The sequence below is a fragment of the Jaculus jaculus genome, chromosome 12 (assembly GCF_020740685.1).
Source record: "Jaculus jaculus isolate mJacJac1 chromosome 12, mJacJac1.mat.Y.cur, whole genome shotgun sequence".
In the NCBI taxonomy this organism is placed as follows: domain Eukaryota; kingdom Metazoa; phylum Chordata; class Mammalia; order Rodentia; family Dipodidae; genus Jaculus; species Jaculus jaculus.
In genome coordinates, this window is record NC_059113.1 from 29,532,646 (window position 1) to 29,558,012 (window position 25,367).

At 46.2% G+C, this 25,367-nt stretch overlaps 1 protein-coding gene and 1 non-coding gene across 3 annotated transcripts; one reads left to right on the top strand and one right to left on the bottom strand.

The window, feature by feature from the left end:
• Window positions 1-994: 994 nt before the first annotated feature.
• Ap3m2 (adaptor related protein complex 3 subunit mu 2) lies at window positions 995-23,867 on the top strand. 2 transcript variants are annotated; one of them, XM_045130502.1, is made up of 9 exons: window positions 995-1,042; window positions 2,383-2,726; window positions 9,379-9,550; window positions 13,486-13,623; window positions 17,415-17,500; window positions 18,466-18,599; window positions 20,105-20,312; window positions 20,966-21,110; window positions 22,393-23,867. In XM_045130502.1, exons 2-9 carry the CDS (start codon window positions 2,454-2,456, stop codon window positions 22,491-22,493), a joined length of 1,257 nt encoding a protein of 418 aa, XP_044986437.1. In that variant the 5' UTR covers window positions 995-1,042; window positions 2,383-2,453; the 3' UTR covers window positions 22,494-23,867. The 2 variants fall into 2 exon arrangements, with proteins under 2 accessions (XP_044986437.1, XP_044986436.1); XM_045130501.1 differs by lacking the exon at window positions 995-1,042 and adding an exon at window positions 1,508-1,702.
• LOC123453796 lies at window positions 12,582-12,697 on the bottom strand. The gene has a single exon (XR_006632974.1). It is a non-coding gene; the product is annotated as a U5 spliceosomal RNA (small nuclear RNA).
• Window positions 23,868-25,367: the final 1,500 nt, after the last annotated feature.

The window sequence follows — 25,367 nt, forward strand, 5'->3', positions numbered from 1 at the left end:
GGTGCCTTAATAACTAAGCCATCTCTCCAGTCCAAGAATTTATGTTTCTTTTAAGCAGGGTCTCCTCTAGTTTTTAAAAAATATTTATATTTATTTGAGAAAGGGAAAGAGGCTGAGGGTGCGGAGAATGGGTGCGCCAGGGCTTCCAGCCACTGCAAATGAACTCCAGATACATGCACCACCTTGTGCATCTGGCTTATGTGGGTACTGGGGAATCCAACTGAGGTTGTCTGGCTTTGCAGGCAAGCAAGCGCCTTAACTACTAAGCCATTTCTCCAGTCTAAGCTTTTTTATTTAGTTTTTTAATTATTCTTTTTGCTTTGCGTTGGTTTTTGGCTTTTTAATTTTTTTATTTATTCGAGAGAGAGAGAGAGAGAGAGAGAGAGAGAGAGAAAGAGGGTTGGTAGATAGAAAGAGAATGGGCGCGCCAGGGCCTCCAGCCGCTGCAAATGAATTCCAAACGCATGCGCCACCTTGCGCTGCAGGCTTACAGTGGTCCTGGGGAACCGAACCTGCGTCCTTTGGCTTTGCAGGCCTTAACCACTAAGCCATCTCTCCAGCCCACGAAGAGAGGCTTTTCAAATGCACCTGTGTGATGTCTGCCAATGAATAATTATCTATGTCGTGCTACGACAGAAACCGTGCCCTGGGAATCGCCCCAACGCTTCCCACGTCTCAGCATCTCCTCGGAGGTGAAACCCCAATCACGCAGGTTGACCGCCGGCGGCCGCCCGGGCCCCTCGCACGCAGGCCTCGGCCCGCCGACATCGACCCACCGGAGGAGAGGAGCGGCTGGCGGACGCCCAATCGCGGGCTTACGGCCTCCGCCGCCGGCCAATCAGCGGGCGCGCGGCGGCGGGGGCGGGGCCTGGCGCAGGGCGGAGCGGTGGGCGCCGCGGAGCCGGGCGCGTGAGCCGAGCGGTGGAGCGGTCCGGCGGGGTCGGGCGGCGCGCGCGAGGTGCGGGGCGGGGCGGGGCGGGGCGGGGCGGGGCGGGGCGGGACCGGGCTGACCCCGCAGAGCTGCGGCGCGCGCCCAGGAGAGGTACCGAGCGGGCTCGGGGAGGGGCTTCGCTCCAGCCGGGTGGCGGAGGGGGGGGGGGACACTGTTGCCGTGGCAACTCACGTGCGCAAACTGGCGAGGCCTAGGGACTTGGACCCCTTTTCCTCCTCGGCTTCGGCTCGCGCACACCCGGCCCTAAAGGGTCCCCGTTACCCCCCTGGTTTACAGGTTGCCCCGCTGGGGCCAGTGCCAGCTCCTCCATCACAGCCTCTACCTGTGGCCTGGTGGGCTGGCAGAGGGATTAGGCTTTGGGGCTGGGGCACTTGCTTAAACAGGCCTTTGCGCTCTTAACCATCTGGGCCACTACCTGGGGGGTCCAATTTAGAGCTGCTGGCGCCGTAGAGATGCTGCGGCCTGGGGAACCTGCGCTGTCGCCAGAGATTTTTTTTTTTTTTTTTTTTTTTTTTTAGTCCAACGAAGTGCCTTGTGCACAAGTAATTCAGGGAGCAAGGTCTGAGTGAAGGACTGAAGACCACCATGGCAAAGATCCTATGGGCCAACTCTGCCAAATAAAAACCACGAAGAAGACCAATTTGTGTTTTCTAGTAACCACATAAAGGCAACAACCATAGGTTAATTTAAATATTTTTTATTTAGCCCAATATATCCAGGATATTACGACATATTAGAATCACATTACTGGTAAGGTATTTGAAATTGCTATTTTTTCCCCCACTCAGAGCTTTCCAAGTCTGCTGTGTATTTTACAGCCACATTCAAGTGCTCTTTGGCCTCATTTATTTTGGGAGGGCGTGGGTGGGTGTTGTGAACTCCATCCCTAATCCCTGGAGGCTGCCACATTTTAAGCTGTAAATTTTCTTGTTTATGGGTGCATTGTTGCCAAAAGTGCTGGGATTATAGGCATGCGTCACCATGCTTGGCAAAGTAGTATTTATTTGAGATAGAGAAACAGGCAGAGAGAGAATGAGAATGGCTGCATCAGGGCCTATAGCCACTGCAAATGAACTCCAGATGCATGTGCCACCTTGTGCATCTGGCTTTACATGGGTACTGGGAAATCAAACCTAGCTTCTTAAGGCTTTGCAGACAAGCACCTTAACTGCTGAACCATCTCTCCAGCCCCAAAGTAGTATTTTAAATGGATTTAATTCTGGCAATAGGAACTCTAACTGGGAATATATGACTGATAAGCTAGGTGGCTGACAATTGTTCTCAGGAATCCAGGAGAAGGAGTCTTCAGGCCTAGTAGCAGAGGAATAATTGAGCCTGATTTTGAAAGACGAGAAAGCCTTTGACTGTTGGAAATAATGGGGAGGGTGTTTGGCTGGAATAGAACTGAACATAGCTTCTTTTGTTTTTAGGTTTGAACATTTGAAGAACTTTGAGGTATCCACAGCAAAAAGGGTGTTCCTCTCCCACTGAAGCCTCCAGCATGATTCACAGTCTTTTCTTGATCAACTCCTCTGGAGATATTTTCCTGGAGAAACACTGGAAAAGTGTGGTCAGTCGGTCTGTTTGTGATTACTTTTTCGAGGCACAGGAGAGAGCCACTGAGGCAGAAAATGTGCCTCCGGTTATCCCAACCCCTCACCACTATCTCTTAAGTGTTTACCGCCACAAGATCTTTTTTGTGGCTGTGATCCAGACGGAAGTCCCACCTCTGTTTGTCATTGAGTTCCTTCACCGAGTAGTGGACACATTTCAGGTTTGTAAATGTGGAAAGATTTACATATGTAAACTGCATAGTGTTTTGTGTTTTATTTTTTCTTTGACAGGGCCTCATTTTTCAGCTCAGGGTGGCTTAGCACTCATATAGTACAGGCTGGCCTCAAACTCACAGCAATCCTCCTGTCTCAGCTTCCTGAGGGCTGGGGTCACAGGCATGAGCCACTATGCTGGCTTGTGAAATATCTTTGTAGCCCAGTTTCCATTGTATTTAGCCTGAAGCAAGAACATTAAAAAAAAAATAAAAAACTGAATATTGATCACTTCCTGTCCCATCTGTAAGATTTTTTAAAATATATTTTAAAATATTTTTGTTTTTATTATTTTTTGAGAGAAAGAAGCAGAGAGAGAGAGAGAATGGGCATGCCAGGGGTTCCATCCACTGCAAACAAACTCCAGACACATGTACCACCTTGTACATCTGCCGTACGTGGGTCCTGTGGAATCCAACCTGGGTCCTTTGGTATTGCAGGCAAGCGCCTTAACCACTAAGCCATCCCTCTATCCTGCCGTCTGTAAGATTTATGTTTCTATCAGTTGAATTGACTGCATTCAAAATCACAGCTTAAGTACTTTTAAACTCTTTTCATGGGAAAGCCATGAAGCTCATGGTTGTGCGATCTCCTGAGTGTTTTCTCCTAAATTTCCTACGTTTTATTCATAGAAGATATTTTTTTAGATCATTTTAATATAGTGGAATTGGTACTGACCATGATTAGCTACATTGCTTTGAGCTGCGCACAAAGTCAAAAGGCCGGGGAGGTGGCTTTCGATCAAGTACTTGCTGCACAAGCGTCAAGTAACTGAGGTTGGATCCTAGGACCCACGTGAACCTGAACGCTGTAGTGCTAGTGTTGCTGGTTTTGAGAGTGGCGGACTTTCTTGGCTCTGGCTGGGCAGAGTTTGGGTGTGAGAGTGCCAGACTCTCAATGATCTGTAAACACCCCAAGCCCCATGACTCTTGAGTTTCTTGTCTCCCGGTGGTGTAGATCATTGGACTGGCACAGAAGGAGGGCACACAAAGAAGAGTGTGCAGGCAGATGTATTGGAAAGATATAAACCAGTGCTCCCCACAGAGCAGCGGGCAGAGATTTGAACCGAGTGATGCGCGGACACTCAGGAATATAGCAACTTCTGTAGGTTTGGAATGAGTCCAAGTAGTGACTCATGGAAATTAGGCACTGGAGAAGTACAGATCATGGTAGGTCTACATAGACACATCCCTGATTAGCGAAGATGTGAGACGAGATTATGCAGGCTCAAAGGGAGCCTGCCAGATTTCTAAAAAAGCTAGGAAGTGGGCAGCCAGCCAGAGTTTTAAGGAAGCGGCGGGCCCAGGAAATGGAAGAACAGGTGGCTAGCTGGTGTCTTAGGCAGATCGATATTCGCCTCTCCTTGAGGGCCTGTGACTCTGATTAAACAGTCCGTCGTGGGAGCTACCTGGCCCCTAATCTCTGTCACCAGCACCTGTGATCACTGTGCGCCTGCAGGCAGGAGGGAGGTCGAGACAGGATCCCAGAAGCTCACAGGCCAGCTCGCCTGACAAACGTAGTGCAAACGTTGAGAGACCTGCCGCCGACATGCTGGAACATGAGTACCAACACTGAAGTTGTCCTCTGACCTCCACACATGCACTGTGGCACGCATGTGCCGGCGCTCATGAACATGCCCACACATGCACCACACACACACGCATTCACACCAAAATTCGTAGTAATTGTAAAGTTTTCTGAAGAATAGACAGAAGGGGCTGGGGAGATGGCTCAGTGGATAAAGTGCTCACCACTGAAACCTGAGTATGTGAGTTTGATCTCCAGATCTCCTATAAAAAGCCAGAAGCTGCGACAGGCTTCTGTGATCCCAGCACACTGATGCTGAGACAGGAGGTGGAGACAGGACTTCCTGGAGCTCTTGGTGAGTACAGCAAAGAACAGCAGAGCCCGAATCCAGAACAAGAAACACTGCCTCAAATGAGGTGACCAGGCAAGGACTTGCTCAAAAGTTGTCTGTGGACTTCCACATGTGCACCATGATGTGTGTGCCCTTGCACACCCATGAACACACAACTAAAGGATAGGCAGAAAAAGCTAAGTGATGTTCATTTGAACTGTCTCTGGGGTGGATAATTTATGAGCGTAGCCGTCACTGTGGCTGGCGTTGGGTTCTCATAACCTGTGCTCATTTGTGCCCGTGGCATGTGTGTGCAAGTGATGAGCTTTTGTGGCAAAGATGATTGGGAAATTTTATGTCTCTGTAAGAATTAGTGACACATTTTACAGGGTACCTTTTTCATTTGGATTTGTAGATCTTAGGGTATCAGGGAGACAGAAGGTGAGTTATACCAGAATGTGAGGACCATTTAGGCATAGGGTTTTAGGCTGCCTGGACTCTGGATCCAGACCATAGAACCCTCTTCCTGAAATCTTCTCTACGTCTAGCTGTTGTGACTGTCTGCGTTGCTTGGGTGACGGTGATGCATTAGAAGCAGGACCTTCAGTTTTGCCTCTTTGTTTTGTAAGGTGTGGATTTGGTCACGTGTATGTAAGAATTGTGGAATTAGAGAGGAAATTAAGTCAGTCCTGACTTCAAGTAAAAGAGCAAGTCAGAGTTTTTTCACGTGTGCTTATGCCCATGTCACATGATATGCTGTTTTTGAGAGAATTAGAATATGTTTTACAAGTGTTTTCCTCCAGATGCTGCTATGCTGAAATTGGAATTCTCATGCAGCATGCTAGCCCCTTTGCTCAGTGGAGACCTAAGAATCGTAAGCCCTATATGTGGAGGAACGAGAACCAGGGTGTTAAGATCTTAAGCCACTCTAACTGGGCCTTTGTGATTTCCACATGTGATATGGTGTCCCTTGTCGGAGTAACAGTCCAGGGGTGAAACTGCGCAGCTGCTTTACATCGCTGTCCCAATGTCATATAACTGCGACAAGCAGGACATGAGGAAAATCGTTTATTGAAAACTACAGAGAAATTTGGGAACACAGAATAAAGTTGCTAATTCTGAAGTCTGGGACTTCAGTGCTTGTCAGTTGGAAGCCATTGTAAAAAGCAGACACACCTAGAACTTAACATGTAGTGTGATATTGAGCTGGGTGTGGTAGCACACACTTTTAATCCCAGACCCCGGGAGGTGGAGGCAGGAGGATCACTATGAGTTCAAGGCCAGCCTGGGTTAGTGCCAGGTCAGCTTGCGTTGGAGTGAGACCGTACCTCAAACAAGCAGATGAACAAACAAAATCCAATGTGATGCATGTCCTCTTGTTTTCTTTGTTTTCTATCCTCCTGTGTGTGTGTGTGTGTGGCATGCATGTGTGTTCATATATGTGTTGGCATGTATGTATGAGGTTGACTTTTGGTATTTTTCTCAATCTATAATACAATATAATATAATATAATATAATATAATATAATATAATATAATATAATAATGCTACCACATTATTTTACTGAAACAGGGTCTCTCACTTCAAACTAGAACTTACCAGTTTGGCTTGTTCTGGGATCTGCTGTCTCCAACTACCAAGCTCTGGGATAATAAGTGGGCTGCCATACCCACCCATCATTTACAGGGGTGCTGGGGACCTGAGCTCTGGTCCCTCATGCTTGTGCAACCATGTGCTTTATCCACTGAGCCATCTCCCAGCTTCTTTCCCTATTCTTGACAGGAGTCCTGGCCACAGAACCACAAAGTTTTGCTGCGACATTTTGTATTATCGCAAACTCTTTTCTAGCTATTCAGTTCACATTACGCCTGGCCTACAGAACCTAGTAAAGTGTGTGCTTTTAAAATATTTTATTCATTTATTTATTTGTTTGAGAGAGAGAAAGAGGCAGATAAAGAGAGAATTGGCATGCCAGGGCCTCTAGCCACTGTAACTGAACTCCAGATGCATATGCTACCTGGTGCATCTGGCTTTACATGGGTACTGGGGGATTGAACCTGAGTTCTTTGGCTTTTGCTGGCAAATGCCTCAATGCTTAAGGCATCTCTCTAGTACCCCATTCCCCCCCCCCCACATACCTCTTTTTAAAATCATCACTCTTGGGCAGGGAAAAGGACATTCCCTCCCCCTCTTTTTAAAATCTTTTTTATTTTTATTTATGGGGGAGGGGAAGGAGAGGGAGGGAGAATGGGCACACCTGGGCCTGTAGCCACTACAAACAAGCTCCAGACACCTGCGCCACCATGTGCATCTGGCTTACGTGAAACTTAGAGAATCAAACATGGGTCCTTAGACTTTGCAGGCAAGTACTTTAACCTCTGAGCCATCTCTTCGCCCCTCCCCCTCTCTTTTATCTTCACTTTTTGGTTTTAACAATATATTTGTGACTTAGGTCTTAGCATCTCACTGCTACTTGCTGTTGGCTTGTGGTAGTTTAGATCATATTTGGTAAGGCCTGTTCTGTTTCTGATGTCAAAGAAATGGCAAGGTGATAAAAGGATCTGACAATGTACCATGAACAGTGGAAGGTACTCAGAAATTTGGCCTTGAGAAGTGCAGTTGAAATGCATAATGTCCCCCATAGTTCATGTGTCTAAATAATTAATCCACAGCTGGTAGTGCTTTTGGGGAAGGTTGTGAAACCTTTAAGAGATGGCGTTTTGCCAGGCATGGTGGCACATGCCTTTAATCCCAGCACTGGGAAGCAGTAGAGGAGGATTGTTTAGAGTTCAAGGCTAGTCTGAAACTAAATAGTGAATTCCAGGTCAGCTTGGGCTAGAGAAAAAAGAAAAAGAGGTGGAGTCTTGCTGGAGGAAGTAAGCCACTGGGAGTGTTGTAGTCAGATAGTCAGATTCTACTTTCTGTTTGCTTTCTTTTTTTTTAATTTTTAAAAAATTATTTATTTATTTATTTATTTGAGAGCGACAGACACAGAAAGACAGATAGAGGGAGAGAGAGAGAATGGGTGCGCCAGGGCTTCCAGCCTCTGCAAACGAGCTCTAGACGTGTGCGCCCCCTTGTGCATCTGGCTAACGTGGGACCTGGGGAACCGAGCCTCGAACCGGGGTCCTTAGGCTTCACAGGCAAGTGCTTAACCGCTAAGCCATCTCTCCAGCCCCTGTTTGCTTTCTGAATGTGATGAGCTGAGCCCAGCCAAGCTGGTATGTCATATCTTCCTTTCCATAATGAACTATATCCCCTTAAAATGTAAGCTGAGACAAACTCCTTCTGTAAGTTGCTTCTGTTCAGGTATTGGTTCACAGCAGTGAGAAGGGAACTGATACAAGAAGAAAATGAAATGAAAGGGTGAGTTGTCTTTAGATAATGACAGGGCAAGCTTGCTCTGGAAGGTAGAGCTTGGAGGCAGGCTTTAGCTTAGCAACAGAACCTTCTAATCGCTGTTCATGAGCAGAGCAGAATGGGCTTCCTCAGAAGTGTGCCTTTCCTGTATTCAGTGATTGTCACAGGGTGCATAACTATCCCAGAGGCCCTGGCACGACCAGAAGTGTTCACTGACCGACTGAAGACTTTCTTCCCTCTGGCACCGTTGTCATCGCATGTTCCATTTTGCACAGTGCTTTACCATTATACCAGTAAGTCAAGACCCAAATTAACTGACATGACCAATCTAGTAAGTGACTGTTATGATTACTACCCAGGAGGCCCTGGGACTGATCCAAAGCACTGTGGAGAAAAAAGCAAAAGGAAAGAAGAGAGCACGTTCTAGGTCTCCTACTCTTTTGTAAAACCCAGATAATTTAGTATTTACATTGAGCCTTTTACATAAAAAGACAAAGAGTTCTTAGATTATTTAATTAAGTCTTTAGATTATTTAATTAAAGGATGATCTTAAGAGATTTTTGGCTATGCTAGCCCCTCCATTCATCTTTTTCTGATGTTAAAAAATAGTACAGGGCTGGAGAGATGGCTTAGCGGTTAAGTGCTTGCCTGTGAAGCCTAAGGACTCCGGTTCGAGGCTCGGTTCCCCAGGTCCCACGTTAGCCAGATGCACAAGGGGGCGCACGCGTCTGGAGTTCGTTTGCAGAGGCTGGAGGCCCTGGCGCGTCCATTCTCTCTCTCTCCCTCTATCTGTCTTTCTCTCTGTGTCTGTTGCTCTCAAATAAATAAATAAAAAATTAAAAAAAAAATAGTACAGTAGAAGGGGTTTAAATTTTTTTTTTTTAACTTTTAGAGAGAGAGAAGAGAGACACACAGAGAGAATTGGCATGTCAGGGCCTCAGCTTCTGCACTCGAACTCCAGATGCTTGCGCCACCTAGCATGCACGTGCAGCCTTGCACTTGCCTTACCTTTGTGCAACTGACTTACGTGTTGGGTACAATTTTGTCATATCAAGTATTAGAATTTTGTATAACTCAGATCTTGCTCATGAACATATCTAGTCTAGATTTAGCTTCTTCTATTTTTCAAGTTGAGGAAATCCGCCCAAAGAGGTTGTCTTCCTGTGGCTTGTGCACAAGCTGCCAACAGCATGAGCGCAGTGTTGCTACCAAGCCTGGCCGTCTAGGAAGACAATGGTCGCCCCCCCCCCCCACCCCGTTTTCTCCTTGGAGAGTGCCTCAACGAGACACTGAGTATGTCCTTACTCTCAGGAACAGTGGGATCTTATTTATTTATTTATTTTTGTCTCTGGGTGATACCTGTGTGCTTCATCTTTGTCAGGACTACTTTGGAGTCTGCTCTGAGCCTGTGATCAAAGACAATGTGGTCGTGGTTTACGAGGTGCTGGAGGAGATGCTTGACAATGGCTTTCCCTTGGCCACGGAGTCCAACATCCTCAAGGAGCTCATCAAGCCACCTACCATCCTCCGGACAGTGGTCAACACCATAACAGGTATGCGGATCAGCAGAAAGCTGTGGCCACCTCAGTACAGCCCCACCTGGTGCATGTTGCTCTGAGTGTTTGGGTGAGAATCTCAGGGAAGGAACTAGGTGCTTTGAGTCTAATGAGGGACCATGTTTTTGTTGTATGTGAAGTACCTTTGATTTCCATGTAGCCCAGGGCATAGCACTTCCTACCATTTGAGCTCCAGCTCCGAGAATCAAAAAGCTTTATTTAAAGTTGAGCGTGGTGGTGCACGCCTTTAATCCCAGCACTTGGGAGGCTGAGGGAGGAGGATCACCGAGAGTTCGAGGCCACCCTGAGACTACATAGTGAATCCCAGGTCAGCCTGGGCTAGCGTGCCCTGCCTCAAAAAACTAAAGAAACAACAACAACAAAAATCCCCAAAAGAAAAAAAAAAAAAAAAAAAAAAGCCTTATTTAACAGGATTTTTTCTGATTACAAAGAAAAAAAATGTGATCATTATAAACCTTAGAAATATAGAAAAGCATAAACATCAAGAAAATTCTTTTATCTTTAGTTTCTCGAAGTAGGGTCTCACTGAAACCCAGGTTGACCTAGAATTCATTATGTTGTCCCAGGATGACCTCAAACAGTTATCCTCCAAGTGCTGGGATTAAAGGCGTGCATCACCACACCCAGCCGTCTTTTTTATTTGGCATTACATTTTACTTTTATTTTGAGGGCCCTGTCACCCTAACCTGTCTCAATACCCCCTCTGAAGAAGTAACCCTAACTGCTGGAAGGAATTGGGTAGAAGACAGATTTGGCTTCTTCTTAGTTGTGTGGGGTTGTCACATGTGGCAGTTGGGATATTTCTCCAGTGAGTCTTGTCAAAGTGACTCCAAAAGTTCATTGGTATAGTGTAGGGAGACAAACTTAGATAAAGATGTTAGGAAGAAAGAGTAAGAAAAAAAAGTTAGGGGGAAGTAGGAACTAGAAAATCCCCTAATTCTACTATTTTCTTACCATACTGTCATTCATATATATATATACACACGTATATATGCACACATACATATATATTCTTTTTTAAATTTTTGTTTATTTTTATTTACTTATTTGAGAGTGACAGAGAGAGAAAGAAGTAGATACAGATCTATCTATATCTATATCTATATATAGAGAGAGAGGGAGGGAGAGAATGGGCCCACCAGGGCCTCTAGCCACTGCAAACGAACTTCAGATGCATGTGCCACTTGTGCATCTGGCTTACATAGGCCCTGGGGAATCGAACCTCGAACCAGGGTCCTTAGGCTTCACAGGCAAGCATTTAACTGCTAAGCCATTCTGCAGCCCATATTTTAAAACAACTTTTATATATTTCTTAAAATCTTACCTCATCAGAATTTTATGAACATCTCTGTGATATTCTGACCTCATTTTAAATGACTGTTTAGGTTTCTTCCATATTGGATGGACCCTAACATTTATCCAGTCCCTATTTGTTACTGACTCTTTTGTTCCTTTAAATGACAAGGGAATTTATGCTTAAGTCTTGAGTACATCTGGAGGATTTCTTCTCTTGAAGTGGAGGAGGTAGGTTGGGGCTGTGCACAATTTAGAGACTTGTGCATGATGGGCCACATTGCCTTCTAGAACATTCACAACAGTTTATCTTCTCCATCACAGGTGCCAGCCTCTGCAGTCAGCTGTGTTAATTTTTCAGGAATGTTAGCAGTTTGATAGCTGATTGCCATCTTGTTATTTACACGTTCATTTTTTGTTGCTAGAGATGTTAAAACCAGTTTAAATATTGACTGTTTTTTCTCTATCCTGAATTTCTTTTTAATGCCTTTTGCTCATTTTTTTTTTTTTGGCTAAGTTATTTTTTAGTATTTATTTGAAAGAATCCCTTTCATTTAAAGTTACAAAGCTATCATGGATATGGTCATGATATTTTGGAGGCTCTTTTATATATTTTGAATATGGCATTGCCAGTTTTCTTGTAATCTGTGACTTGTCATTTAACCTTGCTACGATGTTTCTTGAACTATATTTGAAATGTCTTGATTTAATCAAATTGAGATTTTGCATTTGAGTCTTGTTCAGTGTGTGAACAAGGATTTCATGGAATTTGACAAACTAATTGAAAAATGCATTAAAAAATACAAATAGGAGGAATGGCCAAGACAGTTCTGAAAAAGAATTACAAAGGAGTTGGAAGGATTTGTCCTTTCAAATGTCAAGAAACATTAAGGTCATGTGGTACACAGGAAGAAAGCCATGGAGGTGCCAGGCTAGAAGAGCCAGAACAGTTTTGCAAGTGCATTATTTTAAAAGACAGTGAGAGAAAAAGTATGTTGACCAGAAGCAGGATATGTTATTAAGTGTGGATAACTTTAAAAATATAGTATTGGCTTAGTAACATTTATGTTTGTCAATAGTCTGAGGTTATTGGGCTTTTTTTGTCGTTGTCGTTGTTGTTGTTGTTGTTTTTGTTTTTTGAGGTGGGGTCTCATTTTAGCCCAGGCTGACCTGACATCCACTCTGTATAGTCTCAGGCTGGTCTTGAACTCACAGTGATCCTCCTCCCTCTGCCTTCTCAGTGCTGGGATTAAAGGTGTGTCACCACTGAGGTTAGTTTATTTTTTTCTTGTTGTTTTGTTTTGCAAAGTCAAGCAGGGCAAAAATGTATTCAAAGCATAAAAGAAGGAGAGAAGGCAGAGCTCCTGTAAAATGGGAATCCTGTGTTGTTAATCCCAATCTGAGTTTAGATTAAGCCTTAGAATCTTTATGAGTGCTTTGGATTTTATAAAGTTTTGTGCATGTGTGCATGCGTGCTGTAAGGTTCAGGTGTGACCAAGGACCACGGAGACCACTCTGAGGCAAAGATGGAAGTTTTTATTTGGGAGGGGGGGAGGAGAACACACGATTGTCAGCCAGGACTGACTCTCAAGAGCGGAGCAGTCAGCTTTGGGTCACAGATAGTGGCTTTATAGGCTCTTCAGTTGGGGGAAGGTGAGGAAGGGAAGGAATCTCTTTGTTGGGGCAGTAAATCTCTGTTCTTTTTTTTTTTTTTAGCCTTGCTGACACAAGGCCTCAAAAAATTGGCTTAAGACTCAGAGTTGTTCCTCTCCACGGAAATCTTTAGTAAAAGGCGAAAGATTTATGCGATCTGAAGAGAAACCAGAGTATAAATCTCTGTTCTTTACATTAGCCATAGGGTGAGACCAGAAGTGACCCAGTGAGAGATAGGGGTGCAGTAAATCTAGACTTGGAGCCTGGTTAGGCGGGGGAGGGATAATGGCTAGACAATTTCTTGAGGAATGTGGATGATTCACTTCCTTATCTCTGTTGCCATCCTGCACTCCTGCTGTCCTGGGTGACTCCATTTTGTCCTGACCTAACGTGTGCGTGTGTGCGTGTGTGCGTGCGTGCGTGCTTTCTTTGAAGTAGGGTCTCACCTGGAACTCTGTAGCCCCAGGCTGGCCTCAATTCAGAGATCCTCCAACCTCAGCCGCTGCTGGGATTATCCTGCCGGAGGAAAAAAATCCAGTAGCAGCTCTGCAGGGCAGGGAGGATCTGCCTTTTTTTTTTTTTTTTTGTATGCATGTTATGTGTGTGTGTGTCCAGCTTCAGTATTATAATGGGAGATTCTGCTGGTATAAACATTTAACGTGCCTGAGAGCCTGCCTCAAACTAGATAGGTTTTTTATCAATCTGTGGATGCCCAGCTCTGCTGAGACCCTGTGCATTATTCAAGCTGCAAGCTATTGTGGAATTTGAGACACTTCAGTTCACATTACTCCCAAAACCAAAGTATGATACCTGCTTCTCAGGTGACTCTTTGTAAACCTTCGCTCGGACAGCCGACCAGATGGTGACAATGAATTGAAACATAGACTGGAGTGCCCCACATAGGCGGTGCACTAGAATTGACATGAAAGTACTCATTTGATTCTAAAGTACCGATATTGTCACAGGAAGTACCAATGTGGGTGACCAGCTTCCAACTGGGCAGCTGTCAGTAGTGCCTTGGCGACGTACTGGGGTGAAGTACACCAACAACGAGGCCTATTTTGATGTGGTTGAAGAGATTGATGCCATTATGGACAAGTCAGGTGGGTGCTTTCCAGCCGTTCTGTGAGTGTGAAAGCAGAAAAGCCTGTCTTGCAACACGTGCTAACAAGGAATCACCCCCTGTGGGTTGTGGACTGCTCGTTGTAACTCAGGGCTTCCTTGGAGTCAGGCTCGGTAATGGTGTTATATCACCTCTTCAATAACAAGGAGGAGTAAGAAGGCCGGGGACAGAAGCACACAGCTGTGACCCGAGCTCGTGCAGAGCCAGCACAGGAACGCTGAGTCTGAGGACAACCTGGGCTACAAATCTGGTCCCTGTTTCAAAAAGCCAAGAGGCTGAGGGGCTTGTAGTCTTATCTCTCTCGGCCATCCTCCTACCTCTGTCTACTGAGCACTGGGATTAAAGGTATACGTCACCATTCCCAGCTTCTCTCTCTTTCTTTTTTAAATATTTACTTAATTATTTTTATTTTATTTTATTTATTTGAGAGAGAGAGAGAATGGGCACACCAGGGCCTCTACTCACTGAAAATGCACTTTAGACACATGTGCCACCTTGTGTATTGGCTTACGTGGGTACTGGGGAATTGAACCTAGGTCCTTAGGCTTCACAGGCAAATGCCTTAATTGCTAAACCATCTCTCCAGCCCTTATTTATTTATTTGAGAGAGAGATAGAGACAGAGAGAAAGAGGCAGACACAGGGAGGAGATGAGTATGGGAGCTCCAGGGTCTCCTGCCGCTGCAGACGGACTCCAAACACAGGTACTGTTTCGTGCATCTGGTTTTACATGGGTCCTGGGGAATCAAACCCAGGCTGAGGTAGGAGAATCTCTGAGGTTGAGGCCAGCCTAGGGCTACAGAGTACATTCTATGTAGATCAGCCTGGGCTAGAGTGAGACCTTGCCTTAAAAAGCAAAACAAAACACAAAGCAAACATACACAGTACCCGCTGCATGTTTGTATATACTGTGTGATTACACTTAGGTGCAGGTTGAGTAAAAGGTACAGTTTTAGGTGATACAAATCAGAATTTTAAAAAAATCAGAGGGAGGGAGGGAGGAAGGGAGAGAAAAGGAGAAGGAGAGAGAAAAAACAAGAATGGGTACAACCAAGGCCTCTTGCCACTGCAAATTAACTCCAGATGCATGTGCCACTTTGTGTCTGGCTTTACGTGGGTACTGAGGAATTGAAACTGAGACCGCAGGCTTTGCAAGCAAATGCTTTTAACCACTGAGCCATCTCCTCAGCCCAGAAATGAGAATTTTGGGCTAGGGAGATGGCTCAGTGGTTAAAGGCACTTGCTTACAAAGCCTGCCTGCCTGCCTGGGTTCAATTCCCCTGTACCCATGTAAAAATCAGTTCCCCAAAGTTGTGTATGCATCTGGAGTTCACTGGCAGAGGCAAGAGGCCCTGGCATACCCATTTTTTCTGTTTCTCTCCCTTTTCCTCTCTGCTTGCAAATAAATAAAAATATTTATTAAAAAAAGAAATCAGCTGGGCATGGCGGTACACACCTTTAATCACAGCACTTGGGAGGCAGAGCTAGGAGGATCGCCGTGAGTTCGAAGCCACCCTGAGACACCATAGTGAATTCCAGGTCAGCCTGGGCTAGAGCAAGAAAGGCTCTACCTCGAAAAACCAAAAAAACAAAACAAAACAAAACAAAACATCAGAATTTTGACAATAAACTAGCAGGAATGAACAAAAGGGATCATGCTGGAATGCTAAAGTTTCCACATCTGATATAGATGGTGTTTATGCAGATGTTTAGAAATTCTCTGAGCTGTGAGTAGCCCGAAGCAAGGTGGGCTGGAGATGGGGGAAACAGAAGCAGGCTGTGTAGCTGAGGCCCCAGCTCAAAATGCAGATGTCCACAGTGAATAAGTGTAGGAGGAATTGTCCAGGGAAGGAGAGGAGTTGGTGGCCAGAGTTCTTTTTTTTTTTCTTTTTTTTTTTCTTTTTTTTTTTAATTTTTATTAACATTTTCCATGATTATAAAAAATATCCCATGGTAATTCCCTCCCTCCTCCGCCACACTTTCCCCTTTGAAATTCCAGATTTCTTTTTTAAAAAGTATTTTATATTTATTTATTTGACAGAGAAAGAGGGAGAGAGAGAGAATGGGCATGCCAGGGCCTCCAGCCACTGGAAACAAACTCCAGATGCATGCACCTCCTTGTGTATCTGGCTAACGTAGGTCCTGGGGAATCAAACCTGGGTCCTTTGGCCTTGTAGGTGAACACCTTAACTGCTAAGCCGTCCCACCGGCCCCAGATTTCTTACTTTGCCTCAGTGCAGTTTGAAAACCAGATGGCCAGAACACAAGGAACTTTGTAAGCATTTAAAGCTGGAGAATGACCTGGTCAGGATGGTCATTGTGAGTGGTCATTGTGGCTGCAGTGCAGGAGAGGGATGTGAAGTGAGCCGGGCTGGAGGCAAGAGAAGGTTGTGGCAGAAGTCTTGGCTCAAAAAATAGATGTCCAGGGCTGGAGAGATGGCTTAGCGGTTAAGCGCTTGCCTGTGAAGCCTAAGGACCCCGGTTCGAGGCTCGGTTCCCCAGGTCCCACGTTAGCCAGATGCACAAGGGGGCGCACGCGTCTGGAGTTCGTTTGCAGAGGCTGGAAGCCCTGGCGCGCCCATTCTCTCTCTCTCCCTCTATCTGTCTTTCTCTCTGTGTCTGTTGCTCTCAAATAAATTAAAAAAAAAAAATAGATGTCCATAGTATATAAGGAAATGTCCCAGGAAAAGAAGAGCTGATGACATGCCTGCCATCCCAGTACTTAGGAAGCTGAGGCAGGAGTGAATTTGAGGCCAGCTCAGGCTGCATAGAGGAGTTAGTACTTGGCTGGACATAGAGAGCAGAGAGAGGTAGGAGCAGTCCATGGTGCATCTGGCTCGGTGTGTGCACTGTTTGTACTCACAGTATGTATTGTGTGCTGTGTATGTGATGGATGCATGTATGTGCAGCTGCACATGCCCTGTGCACTCACATGCAGAGGTCAGAGGAGAATGTCCAGTCTTCTCCTCTGTCCTCCCCCACGTTGTTTCCTTGAGGCAGAGTCTCACTGAATATGGAGCTGCTGGTTTTGGTCAGACTGTCTGGCCAGGGAGCCCCAGCAGTTCTCCTGTCTCTGCTCCCCAGAGGACTTGGGTTACAGGCATGTATGATCATGTGCTGGGGACTGAACCCAACTATCCCAAGCCCTCATGCTTTTGTGGCAAGCACCATTACCCACAGAGCCATTTCCTCGACCCCTGACATCAGGTGTCAGCAATGTCCTTTGGGGATGTCCGTCGGTCGGGAGTGAGGCTGCATGGAAAACACTAGAAATAAACGGCTGTGAATGAAAGATGAGGCTCCATAAGGAGAATGGGAAAAGGGAATTTCAAACCTGGGCACATCCATTACATACCAGGGTTTACAGACAGACCTGCACACACCAAGGAAGACGCGGGAAAGTCTCGGGCAAGGAGCGGTGGGAAAGGAAGAGGGGTCTGCGGTGCGAGTTCAGAGACCTGCTGGGACAAGGGCCGCGAGCACCCTTGGGCGCAGCAGCTGAGCTCCCTTCGGAATCATGTTTTTCTGACCCACCGGCTAAGACAGTGGGATTGTGTTCTGTGTAACTCGGGCAGAATGGAAAAGCCCTGCGGGCTAGCAACTGGTGTAGTGCTCTCTCATCTCCATGACTTCCTCAGAGTGCCTCAAACTTGAGCTTGGAAGATGGACAGATGGACTGGATAAATGACCTGACAACTAGATGGAGGGAGGAGAAGGGGCAGACAGAGCGGGCTTCTGTGGTCTCCATCGTTCCTTGTCGTGTCCCTCTCAGGTTCCACAGTCACTGCAGAGATCCAGGGAGTGATTGACGCCTGCGTCAAGCTGACTGGGATGCCAGACCTCACTCTGTCCTTCATGGTAACATCTGGAGCCAGTAGGCACTTTCTTTCTTTAACAAAAATTTTTAAAGTATTTTATTTATTTGGAAGCAAAGAGAGAGACAGAGAGAAGAGAGACATGCAGAGAAAGAGAATGAGCATGTCAGGGCCTTTAACCACTATAAATGAACTCTAGATGTATGTGCTACTTTTTGCGTCTGGCTTTATGTGGGTATTGGAGAATTGAACCCATGTTGTTAGGCTTTCAAGGAAAGTGCCTTAACTGGTGAGCAACCTCTCCAGCCCCATTCTTTCTTTTTTTTTTTTTAATTTTAATTTTAATTTATTTATTTGAGAAAGAGAGATACAGAAATAGGCAGGGGGGGAGAGAGAGAGGATGGGCACGCCTGGGCCTCCATCCACTGCAAATGAACCCCAGATGCATGCGCCCCCTTGTGCATCTGGCTTATGTGGGTCCTGGGGAGTTGAACCTGGGTCCTTTGGCTTCTCAGGTAAGCACCTTAACTGCTAAGCCATCTCTCCACCCCTCTTTCTTTTAAATTATATTTTATTTATTTGTGCGTGCCTGTGCTTGTGTGTGAGAGAGACAGAGACAGCAAGCATGTGTGTGTGCTTGCGTGTGTATGGGCACGCAGTGGCCTCTTACTGCTGCAAACCAACACCATGTTTTGCATCTGGCTTTACGTGGGTGTTAGGGAATTGAACCGGCTGATAGGCTGTGCAAAGAAGCTCCTCTCACTGCTGATTCATCTCCCTAGTACCAGTGCTCATTTTCGTGGGACGGGAAATGAGATGCTTCTAGGAGAATGATGGAAATAAAATCGAACAAGCAGTAATCAGGGCAGCCACAAAACTTATACCAGGCTTGGGTTTTTTAAGTGACTACAAGGGAGAGCACAGAGAGACAGAGAGAACACCCTCTGAATTACTTTCCAAAGGAGACCCTGGTGGTCTGACTCTTGTTCTCCCTGTCTGCTGCTGCAGAACCCTAGGTTGCTAGACGACGTCAGCTTCCACCCCTGCGTCCGTTTCAAGCGCTGGGAGTCGGAGCGCATTCTCTCCTTCATTCCTCCCGATGGCAACTTCCGCCTGCTCTCCTACCACGTCAGCGCGCAGAAGTAAGCAGCCCGCAGGAGCGGAATCCGTGTCTGCGTGTCGGAGCGATGTCTGATGTTGGTAGTGATTAGGGCCTTGGGCTCAGGTTACCTGGGTTCAGGTTCCAGCCCCTCAAGTCGCTCATTGTATCACTGTAGTGAGCTGCTTCTCCAGTCTGCGTCCCTACCCTGGGTCTGTGTTTTTGTTTTTGTGTGTTTCTTTGTTTTCTGAAAATGAGTAGCTTTTGGTGAGGATTGAATGCTTCACAGAATAAATGTTCCTTAAGGTTGCTGCTGTTACTGTTTTGTTGAGTTTTAGGGCAGGGTTTTGTTCTGTAGTCCGGTTTGCTCTGCCTTCATATGTGGATTGAACTCACAGGCCTCCTGCCGCCTGAGGGCTGAGGTTACAGGTATGTGCTGCCAAGCCCAGCTAGGACTGTTATCTTCGTTTTTATATGTCCAAATAACATTTTTATCAAAATAGTAGCATATCTTATCCATCCCCTACCCTCCCCAAAACATGTAACTATGCTTTAAAAGAGCATACAATGCAGTGAGTATGGTTTTACCCGGGTTCTTTATTTGGAAGGTCATGGCTTGGGAGGCCTGAGAGTCAGGAGCAAAGGCTCAGAACCAGCGCCTCTCTGGAGACTCAGGAGCTGTCCTTTAGGAAAAGGTCTGCTTTTTGAGATCAAAGGCTCTAGAATTGGACTGCCCAGTCTCAAATCCCACAGTCATACTTATAGCTCTGACCTTGGGCAATTACTTAACCTCAGTGAAGTGTAAGGACCTTAGTGTGCATCTATAAAACCTGAACCTGCTCGCCTTTAATAGCAGGATTAAATCAGCTAGGGATTGAGTAATAACAAGCATCTAGTACAACGATCAGCACACAGGAAATGTTCCATAAATGTTAGGAGCTCTCACTCCTTTAGGGTGCTTTGAAACTATTCTCTGTGTTGCCAGATCATGACAGCCCCCTCCTGGCAGGGTCTTGGAAGGACAGATGAGGTCACAGGCTCAAGAAGTCATGAGAGGTCTGTGAGGTGTGAGGTGTCCTGCCTTCAGTCCAAAAGACAGTGGACCTGAGTCATAAATACCTGGTGGAAATGCTGTGGCTCTTCCTGCTTCCCGTGGCTTCCCAGAACAGCTCAGCGTGCTCCTTGTTACCCAGGCACCAGAAGATACTTAATTCTCTGGGTCCTATATTCAGCTTTCAAAAAGGCAAATAATGATTGCTGTTTTCCTTTTTGATATTAATATAAATGGCAGGACGTAGATGAGGAGAAACTGCCAGTGAGGCAAGAGAAGCATCATGGCAGAAATAGCGGCAGTTTTCTACTATTTAGTAAAAGGTCAAAAAGAAGGAGGAGGAAGAAGGGAAAGGGTGAAGAGAGAGGGGGAGGAGGAGAGAAAAGAAAACAAAAATTGAAGAAATCAAAAAAATACATGAAAATTTAATAAGGAAAATAAAAGAAAACATTGAAGAGGTTATTTTACGTTTTGTTTTGTTTTTTAATTTTTGGCAGCCTGGTTGCAATTCCAGTGTATGTTAAGCATAGTATCAGCTTCCGGGACAGTAGTTCCCTTGGACGCTTTGAAATCACTGTGGGACCCAAGCAGACCATGGGCAAGACCATAGAAGGAGTGACTGTCACCAGCCAGATGCCAAAAGGAGTCCTGAACATGAGCCTCACTCCATCCCAGGGGACACACACGTTTGACCCAGTGACAAAGGTAGGGAGCAGGCATTGGAACTATGGGTGTGAGCAGAAGTGTGTGCAGGCATTAGAACTGTGGGTGTGAGGAGAAGTGTGTGCAGGCATTAGAACTGTGGATGTGAGGAGAAGTGTGTGCAGGCATTAGAACTGTGGGTGTGAGGAGAAGTGTGTGCAGGCATTAGAACTGTGGGTGTGAGGAGAAGTGTGTGCAGGCATGAGAACTGTGGGTGTGAGGAAAAGTGTGTGCAGGCATGAGAACTGTGGGTGTGAGGACAAGTGTGTGCAGGCATGAGAACTGTGGGTGTGAGGAGAAGTGTGTGCAGGCATGAGAACTGTGGGTGTGAGGAGAAGTGTGTGCAGGCACGAGAACTGTGGGTGTGAGTAGCAGAAGTGTGTGCAGGCATGAGAACTGTGGGTGTGAGGAGAAGTGTGTGCAGGCATGAGAACTGTGGGTGTGAGTAGCAGAAGTGTGTGCAGGCGTCCTGCACACAGGCTGTGCCTGATTGGAAAGTGAGACTTCAAAGGGACAGTGTTCTCAAGATAGTTTGGGTGACAGAGAGGGTTTTCTCTGGACACCAGGACAGATACCTTGAGGCTGGAGCTCACAGCTCAGAAGAGGGCTGTGGTTATGTGGGGAAACCTACTTCTCCTTTTCTGTTTTCTTCCAAGATGCTATCTTGGGATGTAGGAAAAATAAACCCACAAAAGCTGCCAAGTCTGAAGGGGACTCTGAGTCTTCAGGCCGGTGCTTCCAAACCAGATGAGAACCCCACAATTAACCTGCAGTTTAAGATCCAGCAGCTGGCCATTTCTGGTGAGTGATGGATCTTGGGTGGCTTTGAAGAGAGGAGAGATAGCTTTCCCTTCTCAAGTGCCTTCCTCATCTCTGATGATGGCTGCCAAGTGTTGGGTTTTATTCCTGATATAAAATTGTTAGTCTTTCCCAGCACATTTCTGGGTAAAGTTTGTAGTCTTTACCTGAAAGCTAAACTAAGGGCCCCAAGTCAAAGTGTCCAGAATACCAGTGAGAAGTGGGCAGCAGAGGTGTTCACAGGCAATTGCTGGTCATGACAGAGCTGTTGACGTTAGCATCCCAAGGTTTTCAGTACAAGAGTGCTTCTTCGTTCTTAGCTGGTAAAAGGAAAGAGTAATCCCCATTCCTTTCTCCCAGTTCAGTACTTTCCTATTTGTCCCACTGTCTCTGGAGCACTGCTTGTCTGGTTCAGTTTGCACCTGCGTAGGGCAGTAGTCATAATTAACATCTCCTGAGCATCTGTTGTGTGTTACCTGTTTCTGAAGCCTTTCTCGTGTATTCTCATTGAACTCTTGGGCCAACCCTGTAACACTGGAAGACATTGACTTTAGTTATACATGACATTCCTATTTTTCTTTACTAAAAGACTATATCTAATTTTATTTATTTATTTATTTGCAAGGAAAGAGAGAATATGAACATGGGAGTGCCAGGGCCTCTAGCCATAACAAATGAACTCCAGATGCATGTGCCATTCTATGTATTTGACTTTACGTGGGCACTAGGAAATTAAACCCTGGTTATTAAGCTTTGCATGCAAGAGTCTTAACGTTTTAGCCATCTTTTCAGCCAGACTATGTCTAATTTAAGTGGTTAAAACTTAGCTAAGTAATAAGTTCTTTCATCTGAAACCACTTAATAAATAAAGCCTTGTACAAAATATTTCCATTTGATATGTTAAGAATATTTAGGTAGCATTCATTAATGAATTTTTTGTTTTTCATTATTAATTTACTAATTGTATTATCATTAATTCATTTGGTCCACTCACCTGAGCAGAATACACAATGGTCTTACTCTGCCCTCATCCCATGATGGACTGCATCTAACTTTCTACCTAGAGGAGTTCTCTCCCCAGGATAGCTGGTTTGTTGATGCAGTCTTGGCTGTGAGTGTATGTGCCAAGACCACAGAACTGGTGTTGCAGCTCTGCCAAGTGGCTCTTGGGTACAACAGTCTCTTCCATGCACACTGCTGTCTTTGAATTGAAATAAGTGAAAACAACTATGCTACGTGCCTCTTTCCAGTGACACTCACATCTTCCTCCTCTTCTTTCCTCCAGGACTCAAAGTGAACCGTCTGGACATGTATGGAGAAAAGTACAAGCCCTTTAAGGGTATAAAGTACATGACCAAAGCTGGGAAGTTCCAAGTTCGAACCTGAAAGGAGCCTCTTCCCGGGGGAGCAGTCATGAACACTTTTTCATTTCTTACTTGTCTAAAGTAAAATATCAGCCTGTCTCTTAGGTCAGTCCCTTCAAGGGCCCACCTGCTTCCTTTTGTTCTCAGCCTTCAGTGCCATGGAACTAATTAAGGGAGAAGAGGGTCACAGGGAGAGTATGGCCGAGCGGAGCAGTCAGCACTGACCGAGTTCTGGAGAAGAGGTGTGTGGTAGGGGACAGCTCTACCCAGCACGTTACTCCACTACACGGTCGTAGAAGGCAGCCAGTGTTTCCTGCTTGTCTGGTTTTAATTATCTAAAGCCAATAGATGATGTCTTTATTGATTTTTTTTTAAGATACAAAAGTTTGAAAGAAACTGGAAGAAAAAGTAAGTGTTAGTTCAAGAAAGGCTAGCTAAGGACCTGATGGTGGGGCTTGGCTGTAACTTAGTGATGGAGCTCTGACCCAACATGCAGGGCCCGGGTTCATGCCCAGCACCACACACGCCACAAAATGGAGGAGGAGGAGGAAGTAATAGGAAGAAAGAATTGTGAGGACATATAATTCAGGGAAGAATTGGTAAGGAAAGTGACCATATTGTACATTGAAGAGGGTGAGAAGAGTTTACTTGTTTTTTTCTGACCCTTCATATATAAAAATGGTTTATACTTCCAGAATTTCTTAAGTTCAAATCCACTCTTGACATGGAACCCCACAGTGATACCAGATTTTTACCTTAAAGACTAAGGTGCTATTGGCCTAACTTTCAGATTCTTACTTTAACTTGTTTTCAACTTGGCCCAGGCTTTTTCAGTGGCAAGGTGATCTGTCTGCATCTCAGAGAAGTTTACAGAACTCATCTAGTTTTACTGGCTACCTGATTCCTTGACACAATTTCCCAAAAGTAATCAAATTTCAGTATTCTCAGATTTTATGAACCACAGTAGTGGAGTCGAAATAACTCATTTCCCATGGTGGTGGACTATACCTATACCATGTGACCCCTATATTTTGCCAATGCTAGACTGTCACATTGCTAGATTGAACCTTCTTGTCAGAAGTGTTCCCATCAGTAGCCCTGAGTAGAAAGAATGCCCACCATTGAGGGTGTGAATCTTTGAAGCAGCTTGGTGACATTTCCTTGTCGTCTTTCCTATGCTGTCACATTCCTAGGTAGCTTTAAGACAAAAATCCCTTGAATCTTTGAGTTAAATTAACGCTGTAGGTGGTCAGGCCATGTTGATCATGGATAACCTACTGGTTTAAGCTGTGGCAACTGAAGGACTACTTAAGACTTTCCCAAAGAATAAGTTTTATTCTACTTCACTGTGTCTACTACCCATGTGCTCTCTGAATAAAAGACGGGTGGTTGTTAACTTAGAGTGTAGGGCCGGATCATGCTCTGCATCTGCTTGGAGAACAAGGAAGACCTGCCTGCTCCAAACTGCGTCGTTTCCCCGAAGTCCTGTTTTTCAAGTGCTTATATAAGCTGCTTTTCTTTCTTCTCTCCCCTGCCCCCTCCCTTCCTCCCTCTTGCTTTTGATACACAGTATTGCTGCTTTGTGGTTCGCCTGTGGGATAAACTGTGCTATGTCCAACCACATGCTTCTGACAGCGTGACTCCAGAAGTTGTCCTGGGCTACCCCCCCCCCCCCCCCCGCAGCCGCCATGTAGGAGAGATTCTGTAAATCCCGGGAGTCTCTTCTCCTAAGGTTCTGTGGGGAGGGGAGGGCGTTCCTGGGTCACAGGAAACCGTGGTGGTCCCTAGGCCTGTTTAGGGTTATAAGTGCAGCTGTTAATTTCCTCTGGGTCAGGACGGCTTGTCCCCGTAGGAAGAGCCCGCATCCAGGGTGGGGCCTGCAGGCCTAGTCACGTGTGAGGCCCCTGTCACATCACGGCGTGGCTGGCCTCTGGAGCACAGCCTAGCATCCCGGCCGCCGCCCGGCCCGTGGCAGCCGGCGTAGCGTACAGCGGTGGCTTGGCCGTTCTTTCGGGGCGGGCAGCGTGCAGACGGACGTCCCGGCGCAGGTCCTGATAAAGCTTTGCCAGCGCTGGGCCTCCGCGTGGTGACGAGGACGAGCACGATGCCTGCTGGGCTTCCTCCTGGCAGCTCTAAGCCACGTGTCCAGAGCGGTGCAGTGGTCCGGAGGACAGGGAGCGTGGGTGGCAGGGCCATTCCGAACATTCTGAAGGCTGGTGGCGGCGAGGGTCCCGAGGTGTCGAGGACAAAGCCAGCAGAACGGCCTGAGCTGCCTGGCGCTTTCTCCGTTCCCTTCAGTGGCCGGTGAGCTCGGCCGGCAGCAGGGCCGCGAGCTCCCAGGTGCCGAGGAAATGACGCGGCGTCGCCGCGCCGGGAGGGGGCTGGTGCTCCACGTCGGAACTGGCCGGCTTCTGAGGACGCCTGTTGACCATCCACACGTGTGTAGTGTTCGTGAGGACCATGGACCCTCCCCTTTTGGCTATTTTTACACACTGACCCCTCCATTTGTAGTTATATTTTTTTCTAGCACTAACAGTCCAAAAATATTAAATGGAAAAATCTAGAAACAAACAGTTTTAAACCGCACACCATTCTGAGTAGCTCGATGAGGTCTCTCACTGTCCTGCTCAGTCCCGTCCCAGTCCGTCAGGTACCGTCCCTCCTGCCCTGAACACACGACCCCTTGCCCAGGGTCCTCGCACTGCGCACTGCCAGCCAGCGGCCACCAAGGAGCCATCCTGGGTATCAGGTCAGATGTCCTGATCATAGTGTTAGAGTGTTTCTACTCAAGTAACCTTTAGTAATGGCCCTGGGGCACAAGGTCAGTGATGCAGGGAGTTTAGATAAGCAGATAAATAATGAATATCAGTGTTTCTAATTGAAAAATGGAAAGTTC